Source organism: Telopea speciosissima, chromosome 2, assembly GCF_018873765.1.
Source record: "Telopea speciosissima isolate NSW1024214 ecotype Mountain lineage chromosome 2, Tspe_v1, whole genome shotgun sequence".
Lineage (NCBI taxonomy): Eukaryota > Viridiplantae > Streptophyta > Magnoliopsida > Proteales > Proteaceae > Telopea > Telopea speciosissima.
This window is the reverse complement of record NC_057917.1, coordinates 75,259,757-75,282,484: the sequence shown is the minus strand read 5'-3', so window position 1 is coordinate 75,282,484 and position 22,728 is coordinate 75,259,757. Positions and strand designations below refer to the sequence as shown.

The window sequence follows — 22,728 nt, the reverse complement described above, 5'->3', positions numbered from 1 at the left end:
CAAAAGTAATACTATCATTCATTCAATTTTGTATATCTCTGTATACACCATATATACATCTTGTTTCATTCCCTTTTCCATTCTTCATTTCTAACTTGGTTTTTATATGTGCTGAATGATTTTTTGATTGCTCTTTCCTTGCTCCTTTTCCTCCCCCTTTGAAAACGTTAGAAAACTAAATTAAAGAATCTGACCAAACTTCTCAGAGCTGAATTCTAATACTACTAATAACCACCGAGGAAACCTATCTGCCCATACACCTTGGCATTCTTCTGTTATTGCCTATGAAAGGAGTTTTATGTTTGCACCATCCAAACATCATAAAATGTTTTTTTTTTTTTGTAAAATATATCCAGTATCGTTTATATGATACCCCTGGCATCTTCTTGAGTAGGGATCTGGCTCTTCTCCAGCCCTTGCGGGAGCTGGAGGGTCCAGCCCAGCAAAAACACATCTAAAAACAGAGGGGGGTTGTTATGGAAACATGTCCATCCACCATGATTATGGAAACAGACACCTATGGTTTAGTGGTTTATGTACTGCAAACACAAATGGATCAGTCATCACAAATTGGCATTAAAAGTTTTAATTGGATTTTTGTAGTTGTTATAAATCGGGAAAGAGAAGGCGGCCAAACATAAAGAAACCGTGGGTTAGACGCTATAGGTGTGGTTGAGGGAAATTAAAGGAAAAGAAAGTGGAATTTTTAAACATAAAAAGAAAATTTTTGTAATTTTTATGATTATATAAATTATTTCAATTTCTTATCATATTTAGTAATGATGTTTTTTAGTTGTAATTTTTTATTTTACTTTTCAAATTTAAGGGATTCAGATGCAAAGTAAAGTGAATTTTTATAACCAAATATAGAATGGTTTGAAATAAAAAATGTGGAATAATGATTAAATTGTAATCTCCAAAAAAAATGGATGATGATTAAAAAGTTTTTTTTTCAGGATTGAAAATTTCACTTTCCTTACCTTTAATTTTCCTTGTAACAAATAAAACCGTAATAAATTCCCAAAAACTAATATGAACGAAGAATAAAAATAATGAAACTAAGATCTATGGCAAAGGACCTAGCTAGTACATTCTAAGGAGATTTTTGATACATGTGTCATACGAAGGAAATACGGTCAACAAAAAGAACCGAAGGATGTACTTGAGTTTTCGAATGGTGACGTTGAAAATCTAACTGCATTTGATGTGTTCATATCTGATGTTTTGGTCATTCAGATACAAATCCATAATTTTATCAAAGGGATTTTCTTATTGACACTCCAATAATTTGTAAGTTTACATTTTTATCTTTTTAGTATAATATATTTTTTTCCAACAAAGGTAAATCCTATCATTTCATATATATATATATTCAAATTTTTTTTTTGTGGGAAGTAAATAAGAGAACCAAAAAGTATCAAATTATAAATACACATGTAAAGGTGTCATTTAGATAGTCTCTTTATCAGAAGATTAAAGGGATTCTAGTACGAAGGAGTCATAGTCTCTGGATTAATGCATAACCGAAGATTAATGTCTACTTTTCATTTGAGAGAGAGAGAGAGAGAGAGAGAGAGAGAGAGAGAGAGATGATTTGATCTAGAAGAGCCTGAAGCTTCAATTCTATTATATAAAAGACATTCTGAATAGATGCTTTTGGCTACATAGATAATTAGTCTTACAACATTAAGACAGAAAAGCCAGGAAGGACTGGATATTAATTAATAGAATCAAAAAGAATAAACCAAGTATTTTACACTAACGTTTCATATACTAATAAAGTATTATATATAAAAGCTTCCTAACTACTTACGTAAGCACTGACACTTTTTGTGATTACACTTTCATCAAAAAAACGTAAGCACTGACACCGAAGAGACACACAACCTGACCTGACCTGTTAATTTGGAAAAACCAACAGTAACTTCCAATCAATTTGAAAGGAATAACTAACTCTCCACCGATTCAAATATGTTGCTGCTGGAAAGCGCTTGTGCATTTGTGCTAGCTCTTTGGTTAAGCTGCTGCTGATGGTCTTCCTTCATCGACGACGGTCGTCGAAGGACTGTTCGGGTGAACCTTCTTCCACCTCCCGAACAAACTGCGGCGGCAATGGGATTTCTTCTCCGCTGTCTCTCCACTATTACTACGGTGGTGGCTTTCTTCTTTTTCTAATTCCTTCATCATCTTCTCCTTGTGGAGCTTTCGCATCACATACACCTCAGCCAATTGAGCTCCAGCAGTAGACATCTTACCAGAAATTCCAACCTACTCTCAGATGCTACCTACTCGATCTGTTCAAAGCAGAGACTTCAGAGTAAAATATGTATATATATAGGAGCTAAGAAGAAGCAGAACTCAAATGTGCCTTCTTCCTTTCTTGTGGGATTTCACTTGAGACCCTTTTGAGAGAAAGAGAGAAAGAGACAGAGAGAGAGAGTTGAGAATTGGGAGGGTCGATCTTCTTCTTATATAGCTGCTACTTGCCTTGATGATCAAGCGTTGAAGACTTGCCTTGCTGACCAAGTCATTGACCATAATGCTTTTTGACTTTTTTAGGTCAGTTTTGGTGTTATACTAAAATATTCTTCCAAAATATATTCAACGGCGGCTACAGAGCATATATGGATGGATGTGGTCCTTTCTGATTTTGTGTGTGTGTGTGTGTGTGTGTGTGTGTGGTCGGCTGTCCATTCCCTACCCAAACTGTAGCAGGAATATTCCTATTATGGTAACCAAGGAAATTGAATAATTCACTTCTTTTTTGGGTTCATAAATATCCTCTTATGTTTTAGTATTTTCTAAACGGCGATTGTTCTCTACCTAAGAGCGTAGGCTGTGCACTTAAACACATGGGCAGTCATTTCGGACATTTAGCAGAGGTCTGGCGGTCTTTTCGTCCACCCCCATGTGTCTAGGTGCATCTTGCACCCCCAGCACAGAGAACATTTGACATTTTTCTAAAATACCCTTTAAAATCCCATTTCATTGACTGCCAACAATGTAACAGGAACATTCATGCTACAGTGTAGCAGTAAAATTTCTTCCAAATTTCAGTCCCTAATCAAGTAAGGGAAGTCTCTCAAAAATTGATGCAAAGTTTAGCATTAAATTTCACAAAAAAAAATTCCATTGGATTCCTTTATAACACTATATCATTTGGACTGAATTTGGAGTCATTTCACTTAAATCATTTGGAGTTGAAACTTTACTATAATGATATGGATGTAGCATCTTCTATCACATAGAAACCACTACCACTCCCCTCCCAGGGATATATCTAATGTATTCCACTATAACCAAAGCCTTCATGCATTCAAACAAACACCACCATGAGGTATCGAGGTATTGTTATCAGTCTCCCCCCGATAATGATACGAAATTGATCCGGATTAGTCCGTATCAATCGATTTTACCCCTACTTTTCATTAGAAATTTTGGTTTTTTTATACTGATTTTACCCTTGATCCGACACCAATACCCAATCCTGGATTGGCCAAGGCCAACATGATCCCGCCTCGAACGATACCTATATGATCCGGCCAATACCACTAATCCAATACCAATACCTCATTCCATGGGTACCAGACTGGACAATCGGACCAAATTTTGATTTGATCCCTCACCAGTCCAGTTAGAATTTCTTTTGGGCTTCGCTTGGGCTTGGGGCTTTCTCTATCAATATCTGGCCCATCCATTAACACAACCCAATGATTTAGACTATTATAATGTATTAATTAATGATTAACTATCAAGGCGGGCCTTGGGGCAATGATAAAGGTTGCTCCATTATGACAAATGATCACGGGTTTGAGTCTAAACACAGTCTCACATTATGACCCTCCCCTCATATCCCACAGTGGCGGGAGCCTCGTGCACTAGGTATATATGCCCTTTACTAGTTGATGAATTATCCTCTTGCCTAATATATATATAAATATCAAGAAACACTTCAATTTTCAGAAAAAAAATATAGAGTTCATTACATTCAAACTAAACATAAGAATACCCAAAAAGAAAAACAAGAAAGACAAAGTAGTATTACCTAATAAAGCCGCATCATATATATATGATAAGCCACTGCAACCAACTCGATCTCAGAATGATGATATTATATCTGTGAGTCATAGTTTATGTAAGATGATAGGAGCACCATATTGGGGCTGAAGAGTGACAACAGTGTAAGGAGCATGGGCATATGAAGGGGATAGCTCAAACCAAAAATGCTTTAGAATCATTGCCATTGCCATCTTTGCTTCAATCAGAGAAAAATTTTGCCCAATACATATCCGAGGACCCCAACCAAATGGGAAGAATGAAATTACTTGATTCTTACTTGCCTTCAAAATTCCTCCTGAAAATCTTTCTGGGTTAAACTCTTCAGCATCTTCACCCCAAAGTTCACGATCGCGATGAACTACAATTTCTGGTAATGTTAGCCACACTCCTTCAGGAAAAGTTATATCTCCTAGTTTCATCTCCTTGTAAGTAAACCTATTAAGCATAGGAGCTGCTGGGTATAACCTAAGAACCTCATATAGAACCATGGTCACCTGAAATAAGATTTCAGCATTTTAATTTTTTATCTTATTTATTTACTCTTATGTTATATAAACCTATTTTGGGTTTTCTTTCTTGTCACTATGCCTAGTGAATAAGTATAATGCTTCATTATTTACCACGTGATAGTACATGGGTTAGCCATTGAGATTTATGTGGGGTCCTCTATCACATGGACCGAACCCATGTACTCCTAAGCAACAAATTGTATAGTGACGCCTAGAAGGACCCTAAATTCTACGTCGAATATATATGTCCAAGAAAAAAAAATATATACTCACAATTTTTAGGTTGTTTAATCCATCGAAAGTAGGTTTATTATCCTCGAAGACTTGCAAGACTTCTTTCCTCGCTCGTGACTGCCAGTCTTGATGCATACTAAGTAAAATCATTGTCCATGTAAGCAAAACCGCTGTAGTTTCTTGTCCAGCAAAGTAGAATAGCTTGCACTCTCCCACCACTTCCTCCATACTCAATCCTGCATTCTTAGATTTGCCAAGTTCTTTAGTCTCTATAGAGTTAGATTCCAATAGTATGCCCAATAAGTCATTTTTGCTGGCCTCTTCCATTTCTCTAGCCATCATTCTCTTGTTGATGATTCTCCGCAGCCGTGCTTGCACTTCCCGATCTATTTCTTTCATTCTTCGATTCCTTTGTGTAGGTATGAACCTGCACATGCATGAATTATAACTATGGATAAAGAACCCCCAATGGATTAAAAAAAAATGGCATCTTTTGTAATTTTAGCTACTTCCTTTAATCATTTAAAGCTAAAATTAATGTACCAATATGAGACACTCTTGTACTAACATGTGGCAAATAGTGAAGTGTTATACTTCACTACTAGGCATAGTGATGGGGAAGAAAACCTATTTTGCGTCTATTTATACCACTTTATAAGACTAAATAATCATTTAATATTCAGGAAAGCTTAAAAAAAAATTGAAGGCTAGGGCATATCAAATAAAATTTAGTTTGGATGAAAATCAGAATGTTTATTAATTGTACCTAGAACCTGGGATATAAAGGGAACTAGCAGCTTGAATCAAAAGCTCAGCTTGTTCTGTTTGAAGTTGAAATATCTTCATCCCTTCTTCATAGTTGCTTCCGAATCCTGCTCGAGAAATGACATCTGCAGTAAAATTTTTGAGTTCTAGCCACACATCTAATTCACCAAATCCTTTTGATGCAACCATTGATTCCCATTTGTTAACCAATTCACAGCAGCTAGTATAAAATGCAGGTAGCATTTCCTTTAAACAACACCAAAGAAGGGAAAGCATGATCAGTCCATTAATAACATTGAAATATAAGATACTAATACTATGAAGGGAAAATAAATTATTATGAATTCTCTAGTCTGTATTTGGTTGTCAAGAGAAGTACATGGAGAAGAAGAGGCAGAACCATAGAGACAGAGTGGGGTCCCATAAAGGAAAGTGAAAATATAATGGGTAGAAAACTAAACTTCACTTTCCTGCCATCTAATTGGTTATAAAAACTGGATGAAATGATGATAGAATGAAACAATTTTTTTTTGTATTTGAAACTCAAATGGAAAATTTAGGTTTTAATTGAAGACCCAAAATCACATGAGAACTTATAGAAGAAACTTTGGGAATCAGCCTTTCATCAGAAACCCATGTACTGTTGGACATCCAAATGCAGACCTAGTGAATTCCCTAATTCTTTCTGGCCCTCTTTGAGATGGATATCAATTTTAAGGAGTGTGTCATAATAGAAGACAACCTTCAACTTCTCGATATGGAAGGCAGGGTTAATGATCCTCCTGTGTTTCGCCCAGTCCTCGCCTTCACGGCTTGCAACCCCATTCACCAGCAACTTAACATATGGATTGGTCTTGGGCTTCTGGAAATGTCCAAATTTATTTGACAAAATATCCCTGATTAGAACTGGATCAGTGATATACACTCTAGGGATTGGGCCAAACCATGATACAAACATTTTCCCTGCAATTGCAATTAGTGTCAGTTCAATCTTTATGGGAATCTGAAGAAAATAACTTAATTCACATTCATAAATTCAAAAGGAAGGAATGTACCTATTAATTCTGAAATAGTAGACACAATTATACTGTTGATATTAATTGCAAAGTTTCCATTTTGTTTTTGTTTTAACTTTAATTTATTTCCCGATATTCTCCAATGGGAGTTAAAAATAAGTTAGAAAAGTAAACTATTTATTATATGTGGAGCCATTAACTTATTTGGATACAACCTTATTGACAACAACTGATCAGTGTTCTTTTTTATTTTACTTTTGAGAAACTGAGCTGTTCTTGATAACTATTTTGAGTATTATGTCCTATTAGAAGTACAAATAATGTATGAATTTTACTGATTTCTTATGAGTTTTCATCTCTCATGCTGTCCAGCTTGTTCACTGAACTTCGACCTATTGTATACAACCTTTTGACCTATTGTATCAGCACCAACCACCAGTTTTAGGGGTTGCTAATAACTGTGTTTTAGGGACATTCCAAACCTTCTAACTATCAGTTCCAAAAGCTAATAGAAACTCAACTTAAAAATGCTTCATTGACTATGGAAGACAGTAACTAGTTCACAAACAAATTAAAGCACCTTGAGAAATATAACCTCTACATACCAAACCCAAGATGTATTATAAGTATAATCTTTTCCCTAAAGAAATCAATTAAAAGGGCATACCCAATTCACGAGGCTCCAGTCACTGAGGAGGGTCATAATGTTGGCAGCCCTACCTCCACTTCGCAGAGAGACTGTTTCCCTAACGAAATCAATTAAAAGGGCATACCCAATGCACGAGGCCCCAGTCATAATGTTAGCAGCCCTACCTACGCTTTGCAGAGAGACTGTTTCCCAACTCAAACATACAACCACTGGGTCGCAATTGATGAAATCAATTATGTCAATAAAACACCCAGCACTGATAGCAATGTGATACCTAATAACAAGCCAAATTGGAGGTGATGAACCCCTTCAGGAATAGACCTATCAGCAGCAGGACCACTACTGTTACTGGCATCCACGTACCATTTGCTGGCAACTACTGTGCAGGGACAAGGTTGGGTTGTTGGCTTTTTGAGCCTTAAATAAGAATGTTACCCTCGTCACCATTAGCAGGGCTGAGCTTTAGTCCTTGATGAGACGAGCCCATGAAAACCTACCATTTCTCTCATGTTCAGTACCTCGCTCAGAGGTCACGAGACTGAACCTAAATGGTCTCATGCATGTGTATTTTTTGTTGCAGAAAATTCTTCTTTTCAATTAACAATAAGATCACAGCCACTCATTTTGCCCAAAACAAAAAAAAAAAAAAACCCCTCTGAAAAGCCTGGCAAGCACGTAGATGGGTTCAAATAGTAAGGGGTTTCACTCTTTTATGAGAGATCCATCCTATCCTGCAATCCAAGCAGGCCCACTATTAATATAAGTGGGATTTTTGTCATTCATGCCCTCATCTATATATGTGCAGTAGGCCTTTTTCTATAATAATAATAATAATAATAGGTCAAATGTTCTTTGTGTCGGGTGCGCCTAGACACATGGGGGGTGGGCAAAATGACCGCCCTACCCCCCTGAATGTTACAAACACCCAGCCCATAATAATAATTTTTTTTTTTTTGTCTTATAATCTAAAAAATGATGATTATTATTATTATTATCAAGGAGTAAGTTTTCTAAGCAAGTGGCATAGAAGAGTGCACCAATGAGATGTGACAAAATAATGTACCCTACGGTAATAGTTCTAAGAACCTTTTCCCTTTATTATTAGGGAAAAAGATACTGTCCCCAGTCGTGTTCCCTTGAGGACACACACACAAGGGGTTGCGAAACGCGCCGCCCTTGTGCACACGGGACAGGCCACGTGACTAGACAGCATTCTTCTTCCAATTATTCTTTGTAGATATTATCAAAAGATGATTTAGGCAACTGACAGATAAGAATGCCAAAAAAAAACATTGCCCAATAAAAAGGTTTGCCTGTCTAGTGAATGGTCTAGATCACCCACATCTTCTCTTTGCCAATTTTGCAATTTTTAGCAGAGCATGAGTTTGTACATGCCATAGATTCCATGAATGCAAAACTTTTGAAATTTGATCTATGACCTACACAGTACAATGCCAACGAAGAATTCTGTCATTGATCACATGGTTGAGCTAAAAGGTCTCTCTTCTGTGATGGATGGTTTAGATTTGCCAAATTACCACCAAAATAAGATTGATTCCACTTTCATTACAGCAAGTGGCTGAAATTGGTGCAAAGTTGATATCATGAACAGTAGTCAATGTAGGAATTGCTCGGACAAGAAAACACACTCACACCCTAAGTTGATCCATACATATATCCTCATCAAGAACATTACTATCTCTAGACTTTGAAGTCTATTTTGTTATGAAAAAAAACCCTAATCAATAAAATCATTTTTTTTTTTCATTGTTAAGATCATTGAGGACTAGTTTCAAGCATTTAACAGGGATAGAAGAAGAAGAAGAAAGTACCATAGTTATTGATAGAGTGGTGAAGGAAGGGGAAAACACGAGGAACGATGTGATGAGAGAGGGTGATGGGTTTGGACTGAACTTGCTTCATCAACTTCATCTCCTCTTTGAGATTGCCGTAAGGAAACTTGTAGGGAAGTCCTTTGATGCCTTGTTCCTTTAGATACTTCTCTAGCTTCTTGGGTCTCCACCATAACCAAAGCAATATTCTCCACACAAATGAAAGAACCAACAAGGAAGATATACCCATCACCATATTGAACAGAGTAGTTTCTCCCATTTCTTCTTCTTCTTCTCAAATGGTCTCTAACTAGAGAGAGAGAGAGAGAGAGGTAGGTAGTAGCTAGAGAGAATGGGTAGTAACAGTAGTGGTTCATCTTCAGGAGCTCTTTTATTTATATATATGCGCTTTGTGAAATGCTATGGGCGGTTTTAGCTTTAGCTTGCCACGTAGTTTCTCATGCCGAGACCATGGCATGGCATGGCATGGCCCAACACTGAATGTGTTAAAAGAATATGTAAATTATGTCAATTGACTCATTTTTAGAGAGCATTAATAGAAGTTTATATTTTTTGATAATCGCCCAACTGACTTGCATCAGCTCCATGCATGCATGTGATGATGACATTGCCTTTATGTCAACAAAAATAAAAAGGAGTCTATTTGGCAGCGTGGCTCTTGCGCCTGTCCCTCAACAAATGGGAGAGTGCTCAGCATGGTTCTAAATATTAGTATCGCTATTATACCGTTCGATATTGGTTTTGTTAGTCATCGATACCGATACTGTATTGGTAGCATGGTACAGACAAAGGGTAAAATGGTTAAAGAAAGTCATTTCTAAGGATATTCAGGGGTAATTTTGTCTGATACAGTCGATCCAAGACAATAATGTATCGTAAGGTTGTCACTCGATGCGGTTCACCTGTCCTTCTTTCTCTTTCCTATTCTTTGTTTTTCCATTTTTTTTCTTCTCCACTCTCACATGAAAGCTATTTCCTCTATTAGCAAATAGGTTGTTTTTTTTTTTTTTTTTTTTTTTGTTGATGCAAATAGGGTTTTGTTAATCCATTTTAACATCATCCATCATTTTCAATTCTCACTTGAACAAATATAATATATAGTTATTTCAAGACATTTTACTTATTTTATGTTTCAAGTATGTTGCAATAATTGTTGTTTATTAAATTAATTATTATATTATTAATTAATCCAATTGATGCATGAGCTAGTATTTGAGTAAGAGGTACTGGTTTCTATTCAATTTAGAACCACAGTTTTACGGTGCAAATCAAAACCAAACCGGGAAGAGAACCTATAAAATCAAAATGGATCATTTTTCTGCGGTGCGACTCGGTTCGATAGTAAATGGTCGGTTCCAGTTCCATTTTGACAGCCTTACCGTATCGGTTAAGCAAGTTACCGATACCCGTTCCAATTCTGTGCACTAAAATCATGGCGCTTAGGCATTGACCAAGGGGCACGATGGTCATTTTGGGCACAGAGGCAACATTAGTTTCCCCATAGAGAATGCTCACACTTATTTTTTATTAGGGAAAAGGTTCTCTGAGCACTTGGAATAGGATACACTAGCATCTCTGTGTCTATAAGAGATCAAAATGTGATTGAAGGAATCAATTCTTTGTTTTACAGTTCTCTTATGTCCATCTGGTGCTTACCTAATAGCACACATTTCTCATATGTTTCACGCTTCTCTTTGTGAGCTGCTAGCTCAAGAAGATTGTGATCTCTTATAATAAGAAATTTAGGCCCTAAATGAAGATTGGACCAAAAAAATTTTTAACCCGAGTATTACCTAGGACCCGAGTAAGCTCATGAGATTTTATTAAAACCAAAGTGTGATGGACATGTGAAAAATAATCCCTTCACCGTGAGTTTTAATGATAGTGCGATGGACATTATTATGAGGGAGGGGAATAGTTTCAACTTTGTCTAATAATGACCCTAGATGTGTGGATTAATCTTTATCCACGAGAGAAGGAAAAACTTCCCCGACGTGGAGAATTAAAGATAAGTAGAAGTCTATTATTATATACATTTGATGCAGTGAAAGCGCTCCATCAATAGGAAAGGGAGAGAAGTTTAGTCCTACATCGGTTGGGTAGTGAACAATAGTTTGGCTTATGACCTTGGAAGGGTCTCTCCACTCTGAAGCTCGGACTTTTGGGTTGAACTTTATTAAGTGGTATCAGAGTGGGTTATCCGTGCACCGGCCATATGGAGGCCCATGACCCAAAGCTAGGAGAGTTGATGCCATGAATGCACTCCATGCCAGGAATGGGAGGAGAGTTTAGTCCCCACATCGGTCGGATAGTGTGCAGCAAGATTGGACGCCATTAAGATCTCATCCTATGATATTCTATGTAGTCCTAGAGGTGTGCAATTAGTTGAATAATAAAATTCTAGAAAATATTTTGGCTTCTGAAAATGCATTTATTTAGTGCATCTCTGAAGTGTTTCTGCAAATGGGAGTTCTAAGTATTTTGCAAAATTTTTGATGGAGAATTAAGAGACTCTAATAAGGTGTCAGCTTCTAGTTGTTGTTGATGTTGATCTCTTTGTTATTGTTGAACTCTTGTTTGGTCTTCAACCTATTCGTCTCTAATTTTAATCTGAAATTATTTTTTCTTTCTCCCTTTAATAAATTTTCTATTTTTAAAAAAAAAAAAAAAAAAACCATATCCAATACATCATCTGCCATTGAAATGATGCATTAATCACACACCAAAAGCATAGTTGAGGTTGAGGAGATGAGGGGGTCATTAGTAGGGATGGTGATGCCCTAAAACCATGGCTCATCCAAACATCCTCTTTTTGGTATTACAACTAAATATTCAATTATATACCTTGTGACATCAAAATTGGTATTAATGGGTTTTAGTCAGACAATTTTAAGAACCTTTCTAGGCTTGCAGTTGTTCTGATAATCATACATCTTAATTATTTCCATCTTAAGCACCTATGCTTCACCTTAGCTTTAATAGGAATAGCTCTTAATTAGGATGCTTCGCTGGAATACAGAGGATAGAGACTCCAATGCTATTTGAATCTTGATATATTGGGAGAGGAAGTAGGGCAAGCATCTCTGAGATAGTTGCTTGATTCAAAACAAGTATTTGGTTATCAATTACTTGAGATATGGGCATGAGAGACACAACTACTCTTGGCCTTCATCCTCCAAGACCCTTTTTGAGTGCTATATGATCAATGCTTTATTTTTAGAATATCTATCCTTTTAAATTTAATAAATGAATTACCTTGAAATCATTTTCTTAACCAAATCTTCAATCTAGCTAATCTATATCTTAAGTGGGATTGATCCATCTAAACTTCTGTCTTAATACTTAATTGTTTGGAACATGTGAATGGGAAGTAGTGAACAACTGAGGATACAAGGGGCAACCAATAAGTAAAGATGTAAATAAATAGTCGAAAACATGTATTGCTTCATGTTCATACTGTTTAGGAGAATCCTTACTATTGAAAAATCGTTTATCGGTAAACTATCCGAACCGTTTAGAAGTTATATTGTACTACCTGATGATCAGATAATAGTTTATAAATATTATTTTATAATACTAAAATACTCTTATTATTTCACAACATATTATATGTAATTAAACAAGTAATTAAATGAAAGAAAAAGGTTCACGAGGACATCTATGTAATTTCAAATATGATCATTCAACATCAACCCTGGTCGAGTTTTTGTCTTCTCCAGACCTCCTCCACTCAACGTAGACTACTAAGAATGTAAATGGATATTCAAAGATCCATATCTGATTCGTGTTTGTATCCGTTTTGGAGAATCCGTATTCAATATCCGAAAACTATCCGAATCCATTTGGAAGCTAATCGGATGTGAATGCAAATAGTGGTATATGTTATTCATATTCCATCCATTTACATCTCTAAATAAAACCAAAACAGCATACTCCCAAAAAATTAATAGAGGATAACAGGGAAAAACAGATAATTGTCCTAATTTCTAAGGAATCAGTGACAAATCTTATTATCATTCAAATATGTGAAGGAAAACATGTTTCCTTAAATAATGGCCATTCTTCCTATAGAAGCTCTTCCACTCAAAAGTTCTTTTTAAACTTCATATTTGCTACTGAAAGTCTGAAGTAAAGATCGATCCCTCGGTTCTATCTGAGCAATTCCTTAGAAAACTGTTCTCACCTCACAAGGGAATATTTGTTGAGATCTAATGGGCTGGTTACTGGTGGACTTTTTAGATCCTGCCACATATTGGGTCAGGCCAACTCTGCTTGGTCCATGGAGATGGTATTGTGCTTGACGTTTTGACCCAGTAAATAAAATATCTGGCTTTGCGCCTGAGAATCCAAAGAGCAAAAATTTAGGTTCACATTCTCAGCATTTCTAGCCAAAGTATAGTTGTCATTGTAGACTGCTAATTTGATAAGAAATGACTGGTTAATCCACTCTGATGTATAGTTTTAGGCACCAAAGATCACAGGCTATGCCATAATTAATTTGAATCCCCTCAGTTCACATTATTAAGCAAGTTTTATACACGAAATTGAGGTTAATTAGCAAAAACTGAAGATTATACTTCCAGTAGCAATCCATTTTTTTTTAATGGAGCTCAAGTCAAAGGTTCCCAGCAATGGCCAACCTGGAGATAGATCTTCCTGAATTTCCTTCAGTCCTAACTCGTATAGTGATTAGTATGCCACTAGAGAGAGATTAAGTGGTTAAGAGCTGACAGTTACTTAAACCGTTATTACCGTTACAAAAGCATGAGTGTTACCTTGAAATCTCTAAAAAATATTCTCTTAAAGAATATTATAGGTCTTATTATCCTAGCTAAATGGGATCTGCTATATACAAGTCCCTTTGAATCTAGGAATATAAAAAGTTAAGATTATATAAATGAGCAGATTCTCTGAGTTCTGTTAAGCCGGTTCAATGTTTAAGGTCTTATGAGTTCTGTACACATAATCTGCATTAGAGCTTATTTGTGCTGAGTTATGGTCCGAATCGGCCTTTCATGGCCTTCAGACAACTGTATTCACATTGCATACTTCAGACCTACCCCTGCCATTCACTTAGGGGGGCGGGGGTGTTGTCTCTCACAGAGGAAGTGAAACAAAAGTTCTCATAATTCAGACAATCATAACATTACCATCTGTTCAACATAATTCTTGTTAGACACTGTTTTTCATTCTCAGATCCCTTATTTTATCTCAAGTTGTTGGTCAAGTATTATGGAGTTTTTCTTCGGTTGATTCCTCTTTTTTTTTAATACCAGAACCTCCCCTGAATACATGAAACTTTCTTTCTGCACTTGTTTGCTGATTCATTAAGATCTGCTATGAAGTATTTTTACATGAATTTAATGGGAAAGGCCTAAGTGCAAGGGTCAATATCAACCAACTCTTATGCTCTAATTATCTAAGAGGAATGGAGAAGAAAATTTTCCTGTTTCATGATGTGTTAATAAAGTTTCTATGTTAATATTTTTACTTACTCCATGTTTGCTTCCTAATGATGCTTACAATGAACATCTTGTGAGTGAATTATTTTTTTTATTTTCAAAAGCATTATTTTTATTCCTTGCTAATATTTCAACTTGTTTCTAATATATTCTACCTCTGTTATGAGGGCAGTTTTCTCCACACTAATCACATAAGTAACATGTGACTGGGAGGAGCAACTCATGTGGACATTATTGCTTGTGATCCGGAGCTGGTGAAGCCTGCTATCAACTTGACTTCTCTTACTGTAAACTCTCATCTTTACGTACAGTTTTTATGAAGAATTTTAAAATCCCAGATGGTTCATAGCTTACCCTAATGCCTAGAAAAGATTTGAGTCTTGATTTACCTCGTATGATACATCACATCTGCAACACGAACTGAGGAACCATTTTCCAGTTTGATCAATAATGACTATGACCAGAAAGTTCACTTTCGGACCATGTGACATTGAGCTAGGACCTTTTGTTTGGCTGTATAACCGAGGGCCTGTCCTCGGGTTGCTTTGGGAGTTCCCCCCTCCTCTTAGGCCTGTCCAAGGGGGGGATGGGAATGGTTGCCCTCTTTTGTATCTTTTCTGTTTCTTATACAATCACACTTACCTATCAAAAAAAAAAAAAGGTATCAATTCAAAGGTCACGACCCTCAACATCGAATCCGTACGTCTAATAAGAGATAAGGACACTTTTAAGAAAATCCCAAGCCCAAAAAAGTACAGAAATGCCCCCAAATAACCCAGAACAACCCACCCAGTCTGGTTTAAACCGAAAATGAACATATGTCGAAATAGGTATCAATTCGAAGCTCACGACCCGCAACATCGCATCCACACGTCTAATAAGAGATAAGGACACTTTTTCAAAAATTCCAAACCCAAAGAACAAAAATGCCCCCAAATAACCCCAAACGATCCACCCAGTCTGATTTAAACGGAAAATAAATAGATGCCAAAATTGGAATCGATTCGAAGGTAACGACCATCAACATCGTATCTACACATCTAATAAGCGATAAGGTCACTTTTAAGAGAATCCCAAAACCATAAAAGTACAGAACTGCCCCCAAAAAACTCCAAACGACCCACCCAGTTTGGTTTAAACCGACAATGAACATATGCCAAAATAGGAATCGATTCAAAGCTCACGACCCTTAAAATCACATCCACACGTCTAATAAGAGAAAAGGACACTATTGAGAAAATTCCAAGCCCAAAAATTTACAGCAATGCTCCCAAATAACCCCAAACGACCCTCCCGGTTTGATTTAAATCGAAAATGAACAGATGCCAAAATTGGTATCGATTCGAAGGTCACGACCCTCAACATCGCATCCACACGTCTAATAAGAGACAAGGACACTTTTTAGAGAATCCTAAACCCCCAAAAGTACAGAAATGCCCCCAAATTACCCCAAACGACCCACCCGATCGGGTTTAAACCGAAAATGAACATAAGTCAAAATAGGTATCGATTCGAAGGTCCCGACCCTCAACATCACATCCACAGGTCTAATAAGCGATAAGGGCACTTTTTAGAAAATCCCAAACCCAAAAAAGTATAGAAATGCCCCCAAATAACCCCAAACGACCCACCCGGTCTGGTTTAAATCGAAAATGAACATTTGTCAAAATAGGTATCGATTTGAAGGTCACAACCCTCAACATAGCATCCACAATTTTAATAAGAGATAAGGACAATTTTTAGAGAATCCCAAAATCATAAAAGTACAAAAATGCCCCCAACTAACCCTCAATGACCCACTCGGTCTGGTTTAAACCGAAAATGAACATATGCCGAAATAGGTATCAATTCGAAGGTCACGACCCTCAACATCGCATCCACACATCTAATAAGAGACAAGGACACTTTTTAGAGTATCCTAAACCCCCAAAAGTACAGAAATACCCCCAAATTACCCCAAACGACCCACCCGATCGGGTTTAAATCGAAAATGAACATAAGTCAAAATAGGTATCGATTCGAAGGTCATGACCATCAACATCACATCCACACGTCTAATAAGAGATAAGGACACTTTTTCGAAAATCCCAAACCCAAAAAAGTACAAAAATGCACCCAAATAACCCCAGATAACCCACTCGATCTGGTTTAAATCGAAAATGAACATATGTCGAAATAGGTATCGATCCAAAGGTCACGACCCTCAACATCGCATCCACACGTCTAATAAGAGAAAAGGACAATTTTTTGAAAATACCAAACCCAAAAAAGTACAAAAATGCCCCCAATAACCTCAAACGACCCACCCGATCTGTTTAAATCGAAAATAAACATATGTCGAAATAGGTACCGATTCGAAGGTCACAACCCTCAACTTAGCATCCAAAATTCTAATAAGTGATAAGGACAATTTTTAGATAATCCCAAAATCAAAAGAGTACAAAAATGCCTCCAAATTACCCCAAATGACCCACTCCGTCTGGTTTAAACCGAAAATGAACATATACCGAAATAGGTATCGATTCGAAGGTAAGGACCTTCAACATCGCTTCCTCACGTCTAATAAGAGATAAGGACACTTTTTAGAAAATACCAAATACAAAAAAGTACAGAAATGCCCCCAAATAACCCCAAACGACCCACTTGGTCTAGTTTAAACCGAAAATGAACATATGTCAAAATAGTTATTGATTCGTAGGTCAAAACCCTCAACATCGCATCCATACATCTAATAAGAGATATGGACACTTTTTAGAAAATCCCAAACCAAAAAAAGTACGAAAATGCGCTTAAATAACTCCAAACGACCCACCTGGTCTGGTTCGGACGAAAATGAGCATATGTCGAAATACGTATCGATTCGAAGGTCACGACCGTCAACATCGTATCCACACGTCTAATAAGAGATAAGGACACTTTTAAGAGAATCCCAAGCCCATAAAAGTACAGAACTGCCCCCAAATAACCCCAAACGACCCACCCGGTCTGGTTTAAACCGAGAATGAGCATATGCCGAAATAGGTATCTATTCGAAGGTCATGACCCTCAACATCGCATCCACACGTCTAATAAGAGATAAGGACACTTTTTAGAAAATCCCAAACCCAAAAAAGTACAGAAATGCCCCCAAATAACCCTAAATCGGGTGGCAAATAACCCTAAACCGCCCACCCAGTCTAGTTTAAATCGAAAATCAACATATATCGAAACTGGTATCAATTCGAAGGTCACAACCCTCAACATCGCATCCACACGTCTAATAAAAGATAAAGAAACTTTTTAGAAAATACCAAACCCAAAAATGTACAGAAATGCCCCCATATAACCCCAAACAACCCACTCGATCTGGTTTAAACCAAAAATGAACATTTGTTGAAATAGGTATCGATTCGAAGGTCAAGACCCTCAACATCGTATCAACACGTCTTATAAGAGATAAGACAATTTTTAGAAAATCCCAAACCTAAAAACTAAGGCACCGTTTGACAACGTTACTACTGTTTCTGTGTTGTTTCTGACAAAAAACGTATTTTGGTGTTATTGTTACCAGAATAACGGTACTGGCTTCCTGAAAGGTGTTTGATAAACCTCTTCCAAAAACAGTCTTGTATTGATTAATATAAATTACAAAATTACCATTAATAGTAAAATACATATAAAGTCAATGATGTTATGACATTAAAATTTATTAAAAATCTAAATAAAGTTTATATTAAGAAAAAAGACAGAGATGGACTAATAGGTTACTATAAATTATAAAAATGCCATTAACATTATAAATTACAAAAGTTTATAGATCGATTAGACATACAAAAGTTTTAAAAAATACACACAGGAAATGCCCCATTCGTTTTTTCATCTTCAAAACTAGAGAAGCAGCAAAATTCATTCAAACTATCAACAAAAAAAAAAAAAAAGACAAAAAAAAAAAAAAAAAAGAAAAGTTGACATTGTATGATGCTCATGACTATCTTCTATGAACAATTGAATAAAAAGGATCATGGTGGATTCGAACCACCATCCCCTTGGAACATGCTTGACACATCCTCATGTTCCAAGTGCTCTACCAATTTGAGCTAAAGACCCAACAAGTAAAGTTTGAAATTTACAAGTAACCATGAGATCATGCCACAAACCATGCTTCAATGATTATACCCAATTGGGACCTTGCCACAACCCTTCCTAATGTTCTCACATGTATTGAACAAAACAAGTTGGTGCCTTTGGATATACTCCACTTTCTTTGACATACAAATCAAGAACCCAAATATCTAAGCTGCTCTGTGGCTTTCAACCAATTTTCAAAATGAAGCACCTCATTAACATCCTAGACGTTAAACTAATTGAGAATTGGTCACCTCATTAAAATGAAGCACCTCATTAACATTCAAGGATGTTGTACTTGAATGTATTGGTTTAATAGGCAGGCCATGGTAGCATCAAACAAAAGTGCATTGGGTTTCAAATAAACACTTACTATCAAGAGAAGACATGGATGTATCAATCATATTATGGACTGCAAGGTATATGATAATGCATCAAGATATATGGAAGCATATTAATCTTCACGTAAACAGCAAAACCCAAGCATGTATTTAAGGATGCAGTAGAATAGAATAGAGGTATACTCATGGACAACCAAAATCAAGCATGTATAAGAGAATGCAACAGAGGAGAGTAGAAGTATACTAATCTTCTAATGGACAGCAAGATCCAAACATGTATTCAAGGATGCAACATAGAAGAAAGAAGTACACTAATCTCGTAATGGACATCGAGATCCAATCATGTACATAAGATTACAATAGAAAAGATGGAAGTACATTAATCTTCTAATGGACAGCAAGATCCAAACCTATAAATTCCAAAGAATCAAATAGTAGATCATCAAGTGTAGCCATATTAAACCGTTTGAATTTGTATACATTGGCATTGTCTTCTTCTATACTCAACAGAACACCATATATTCCTAGTTTTTGTCCACTGAAGATACTTGAAAGCTTTCAGATAATTTCAAAATCCCATAAACCAGAACTCAAACCTTGGAGTCCTTTGATGTATTTGAAGGAAAAAATTTAGGTGGTTAATCATACCTTTCTTCTGCAGTGTCATCCATGGGTCACCAATAGTAATAAAGGCACAAAGATACGAAAAAGAAAAGCTTCTAGTGGCTGTTGTGTCCTTCCATGACTTTTCAAATAACTTGGAAAAGTCTCTGTCTTCTCTGTACCACACACAGTGAGAAACCTCTCCAATTAAACCACACCTAGGAAATCTTCAAAGAAAATTCAAGGAAACCTCTAAAGCATAGATTGTGTATCGAGCAAAAAAATGAGGTAAAAATGACGAACAATAACAATGACTGCCATGAAAACGCATTGGCTGCAAGAGAATAACAAATATCTATTTGAGAGAGGAAAACAAAACCAACAAATTAGGGAAAATAGGAATCACAACTCGGGCTGATTCTTGCCATTCTAATGACTCTCTCTCTCTCTCTCTCTGTTTTCCTCCTTATTCCCCTGGCTCTAATTTCTCTGGGGAGTTCTGTACCATGAGGAGGGCGAATTTTTGCAAAGAGAAAATGGACCATATTCACATCACACAGCAAAAGTAAGTCAGAATTGAGGGACAACAACTATTAAAAAAAATTTAAGAACACCAGGATGGGTTTAATTACCAGAAAAAAAAACAAACGAAGAAGGGATTTCGAAGATACCTCTACGCAATTCTGCAAAACCCCTATCCTGATTCTGACTCTAATTGGTTTCTGTTTTCAAAACAAATTTAAGGAATTTCGAAGATGTAGAGATTAGGGATTGTGCAGTGAAAAAGAAGAAGAAGTAGAAGAAAACAATAGAACTAACCCTAGATGGCGACGACAAGTTGTAGGCGGTAGGAGATCTTGAGCGGGCGAGCTTGAGGTTGGAGAAGTCAATGCTGGAACTTGAGAGCTTGAGGTTCTTGTACAGGCTGGAGAAATCAGCGCTGCTAACGACGAGTTGCAGGTTCTTTGTCTCCTTCCCTGTATTTCCAGGGAGGTTGAGAGAGGAGAGCTTTCAGGGAAGGGTCGAGCGAGAGTTGAGGTTCGGCTCCCTTTCTTCGGCTCCCTTTCTTTAAAACATGGGTAACACTTTTGGATTTTGGATCACAAGTGGTAATAACAACAAATAGTTGTTATGTCAAAAATGTTATTTTAGGCATAAATTGTTATAAATTTTGATTTTTGTTATAAAAAACAAGTGAAACAAAACAGATTTATCAAACGGTTTTTTTGTTTCATTTGTGTTCTAGTAACGTTACTGGCAAAGAAACAGTCTGTTTATAACGTTGTTAAACGGTGCCTAAAGAAATGCCCCAAAATGACCCCAAACGACCCACCCGGTCAGGCTTAAACCGAAAATGAACATATGTCAAAATAGGTATCGATTCAAAGGTCACGACCTTCAACATCGCATCCACACGTCTAATAAGAGATAATGACATTTTCTAGAAAATACCAAACCCAAAAAATTATAGAAATGCCCCCAAATTACCCCAAATTACCCCAAACGACCCACCTGGTCTCGTTTAAACTGAAAATGAACATGTGGCAAAATAGTTATCGATTCGAAGGTCAAAACCCTCAACATCGCATCCACACGTCTAATAAGAGATAATGACACTTTTTAGAAAATACGAAACCCAAAAAAGTACAGAAATGCCCCCAAATTATCCCAAACGACCCACCAGCTCTAGTTTAATTTGAAAATGAACATATGTCGAAATAGTTATCGATTCGAAGGTCAAAACCCTCAACATCGCATCCACACGTCTAATAAGAGATAATGACACTTTTTGGAAAATCCCAAACCAAAAAAAGTACAGAAATGTCCCCAAATAACTCCAAACGACCCACCTGGTTGGTTCGTACCGAAAATGAACATATGTCGAAATACGTATCGATTTGAAAGTCACGACCCTCAACATCGCATCCACACGTCTAATAAGAGAAAAAGATACTTTTAAGAGAATCCCAAACCCATAAAAGTACAGAACTGCACCCAAAAAACTCCAAACGGCCCACCCAGTCTGGTTTATACCAACAATGAACATATGCCGAAATAGCAATCAATTCGAAGGTCACAACCCTTTACATCACATCCACACGTCTAAGAATAGATAAGGACACTTTTTAAAAAATTCCAAACCCAAAAAATTACAGCAATGCCCCCACATAACCCCAAACGACCCACCCTGTTTGATTTAAACCGAAAATGAATAAATGCCAAAATTGGTATTGATTCGAAGGTCACAACCCTCAACATCGCATCCACACGTCTAATAAGAGATAAGGACACTTTTTAGAAAATACCAAACCCAAAAAGTACAGAAATGCCTCCAAATTACCCCAAACGACCCACCTGGTCTAGTTTAAACCAAAAATGAACATATGTCGAAATAGTTATCGATTCGAACGTCAAAATCCACAACATCGCATCCACACGTCTAATAAGAGATAAGGACACTTTCCCAAACCAAAAAAGTACAGAAATGCGCCCAAATAACTCCAAACGACCCACCTGGTATGGTTCAAACCGAAAAGGATTATATGTTGAAATACGTATCGATTCGAAGGTCACGACCCTCAACATCGTATCCACACGTCTAATAAGAGATAAAGGCACTTATAAGAGAATCCCAAACCCATAATAGTACAAAACTGCCCCCAAAAAACTCCAAGTGACCCACCCAGTCTGGTTTAAACCAATAATGAACATATGGTGAAATATGAATCGATTCAAAGGTCAAAACCCTTAACATCACATCCACATGTCTAATAAGAGATAAGGACACTTTTTAAAAAATTTCAAACCCAAAAAAGTACACCAATGCCCCCAAATAACCCCAAACGACCCACACGGTTTGATTTAAATCGAAAGTGAACAGATGCCAAAATTGGTATAGAGTCGAAGGTCACGACCCTCCACATCGCATCCAAACGTCTAATGAGAGATAAGGACACTTTCTAGAAAATACCAAATCCAAAAAAGTACAGAAATGCCCCCAAATTACCCCAAACAACCCACCTGGTCTAGTTTGAATAAAAAATGAACATATGTCAAAATAGTTATCGATTCGAAGGTCAAAACCCTCAACATCGCATCCACACGTCTAATAAGAGATAAGGACGCTTTTTAG

General features: G+C 36.7%; 1 protein-coding gene and 1 long non-coding RNA gene across 2 annotated transcripts; one reads left to right on the top strand and one right to left on the bottom strand.

Moving 5' to 3' along the window:
• The first annotated feature begins 96 nt into the window (after positions 1-96).
• LOC122651602 lies at positions 97-14,987 on the top strand. The gene is made up of 3 exons (XR_006331478.1): positions 97-108; positions 9,393-9,396; positions 14,859-14,987. It is a non-coding gene; the product is annotated as an uncharacterized LOC122651602 (long non-coding RNA).
• LOC122651601 (cytochrome P450 CYP72A219-like) lies at positions 4,103-5,893 on the bottom strand. Its single transcript, XM_043845046.1, has 3 exons — positions 5,569-5,893; positions 4,842-5,229; positions 4,103-4,553 (listed from the first exon to the last, which is right to left on the bottom strand). The coding sequence occupies exons 1-3, from the start codon at positions 5,841-5,843 to the stop codon at positions 4,125-4,127; spliced, it is 1,092 nt and encodes a 363-aa protein (XP_043700981.1). The 5' UTR covers positions 5,844-5,893; the 3' UTR covers positions 4,103-4,124.
• Positions 14,988-22,728: the final 7,741 nt, after the last annotated feature.